Source organism: Gekko japonicus, unplaced genomic scaffold (assembly GCF_001447785.1).
Source record: "Gekko japonicus isolate JY-2015 unplaced genomic scaffold, Gekko_japonicus_V1.1 scaffold2624, whole genome shotgun sequence".
NCBI classification, from domain to species: domain Eukaryota; kingdom Metazoa; phylum Chordata; class Lepidosauria; order Squamata; family Gekkonidae; genus Gekko; species Gekko japonicus.
Genome location: NW_015162030.1, coordinates 65,852 through 67,608, shown reverse-complemented (window position 1 = coordinate 67,608; position 1,757 = coordinate 65,852). Strand labels below are relative to the sequence as shown.

The 1,757-nt window shown below is 66.1% G+C and overlaps 1 protein-coding gene across 1 annotated transcript in view; it reads left to right on the top strand.

Moving 5' to 3' along the window:
- The window catches only part of LOC107105537 (B-cell differentiation antigen CD72-like), a 4,851-nt gene extending 3,332 nt beyond the window's left edge, over positions 1 to 1,519 (top strand). The window contains exons 2-4 of the mRNA XM_015405533.1: positions 94 to 399; positions 697 to 863; positions 1,463 to 1,519. Of these exons, the coding sequence (XP_015261019.1) occupies positions 94 to 399; positions 697 to 863; positions 1,463 to 1,519 (530 nt within the window). The remainder of the gene's footprint in view (positions 1 to 93; positions 400 to 696; positions 864 to 1,462) is intronic.
- Positions 1,520 to 1,757: the final 238 nt, after the last annotated feature.

The following is a 1,757-nucleotide window of genomic DNA, read 5'->3' as shown; positions in this document are numbered from 1 at the left end:
GTCCCCTGCCTTTCCACAGCCCCCCCCCCACTTCTCAAGGTTCCCCCCCCCTCCAGCCCCTTGCCCTTGCCCACCCCGACATTTGCTCCGCAGACTGGCAGGTCTCCGGGCAGCTGGAGGGGGCGTCCCAGAGGCACACGGCGGAGAGCGGTGCCCTGGCCCAGCAGCTGGGCAGCCAGGAGGAGAACCTGACCCAGACCCTGCGGCTGCTGTCCCGGGCCCAGACCGAGCTGAGCACCACCAGGCTGGCCCTCTGGCAGAGTCGGGAGGACAGGAACCGCACTCAGCGGCAGCTGGAGGAAGAGAGGAAGCAGTGGAGGCTGGCCAAGAGCCGCCTGCAGGAGGAGAAGGCCAAGGCGACCCGGGAGCTGGCGGAGGCCAAATCCTGCCAGCAGATGGGTAAGTCCGATGTTTGTGGGGGTCAGGCCTGGCTGGGCCAGGCCCCTATGTCCCATGGCAGCTGGGGCCATGTTCTCCAGCTCCCCGTACAGCTCGAATGTTAGCAAGGGTGCCCCCAATCTTGCTCTGGCACCCCAAAGAAGTCCAGCCCTTGAGCCGGACGCTGCTGGCATGGCTGGGAGTCTCTGAGCTGTCCTCACGGGCCACCCAACCAACACATGAGGCGCGTGTCCATTAGGAGTGCCTCTCTGGCAGGCCGCGCCCCTGGCTGCCCCTCTCGTGTGTCTCCTCCACCAGGCTGCTGCCCCCCCGGCTGGGCCCTCTTCCGGTGGAAGTGCTTGCGGGTGTCAAGTGAGTGGGAGACTTGGGAAGGGAGCAGGCGGGACTGTGGAGAGCAAGAGGCTCAGCTGCTGATTCTGAAGCCCTGGGACGCCGGCACCTTCTGGCGCGACGCAGTGATGAAGGTGAGATGGGGTGGCGTTTCCACTGGCACAAACCCCCACTTGGCCCCGTGTGCTGCTCCGGAGGGCCCCCCGACGCCCGCCCACCCCCGCCCAGGAGGAGGGTTTGGTGGGGCTGAGAGAACTGGGGCTGGAGAGGGAGCCCAGAAATCCCGTCTCTGCAAGGGGAGCTGGTGCCGGCGTGCGGGGGGAGGAGGCACCACCATCAAGCCTCGTGGGCCAAGCGGGCGGCTCTGAAAGGAGTTTGTTCCCCCCCCCCCCCGGTTTTTTTCCGGGGGAGAGCTGGAGGGCGGAAAAGGTTGTCTCCATCATCACATCCTACAGAAAGGGAGGGGCTGTCCAGAGAGGACTGTTGAAGGAAGGGGGAGAGACAGTTACATCACCACCCCTGGCCCTGGGGGTGGCTGGAACCGCACTCCCCACCTCGGCCAGTGCCCCCGAGTGGACCTCCCTGGGCAGGAAAGGAGAGCCCAAGGGAGGCCCAAGAGAGGCTCCTCTGCACTGGAGCCCTTCTCCCCAGGGGGCTGCCTTCCTAGGTGTGGGGAGTTTTCCTGGGGTGGGGCAGCACTGCATCCTGTCCCGTTCCCCCCTCACCATGAAAGTGCTGGGCACTGAGGGCTCCTCGGGAGAGGGGGCACACACTCACACCTGGAGCCTGAAGAGGCTGATCGGCGGTCAGGAAGCGGCTGCCAGAGAGGCAGGCTGGCCGAGCCCCAAGGCAGAGTCAGTCCAAACCCCAAGGCCTGCCGCCGAGGCAAAGGCCGCCTGTGGGCGACTCCCAGGAGATCTCCGGCAATCTCCTACAATGTCTTTTCAGAGGCATGGAAGCTGGGCTGCCCTCCTTCGTTGCTGGATCCCCCCTGGAGGAAGGGAGGGCGGTGTGGGCAGGAACGCCAT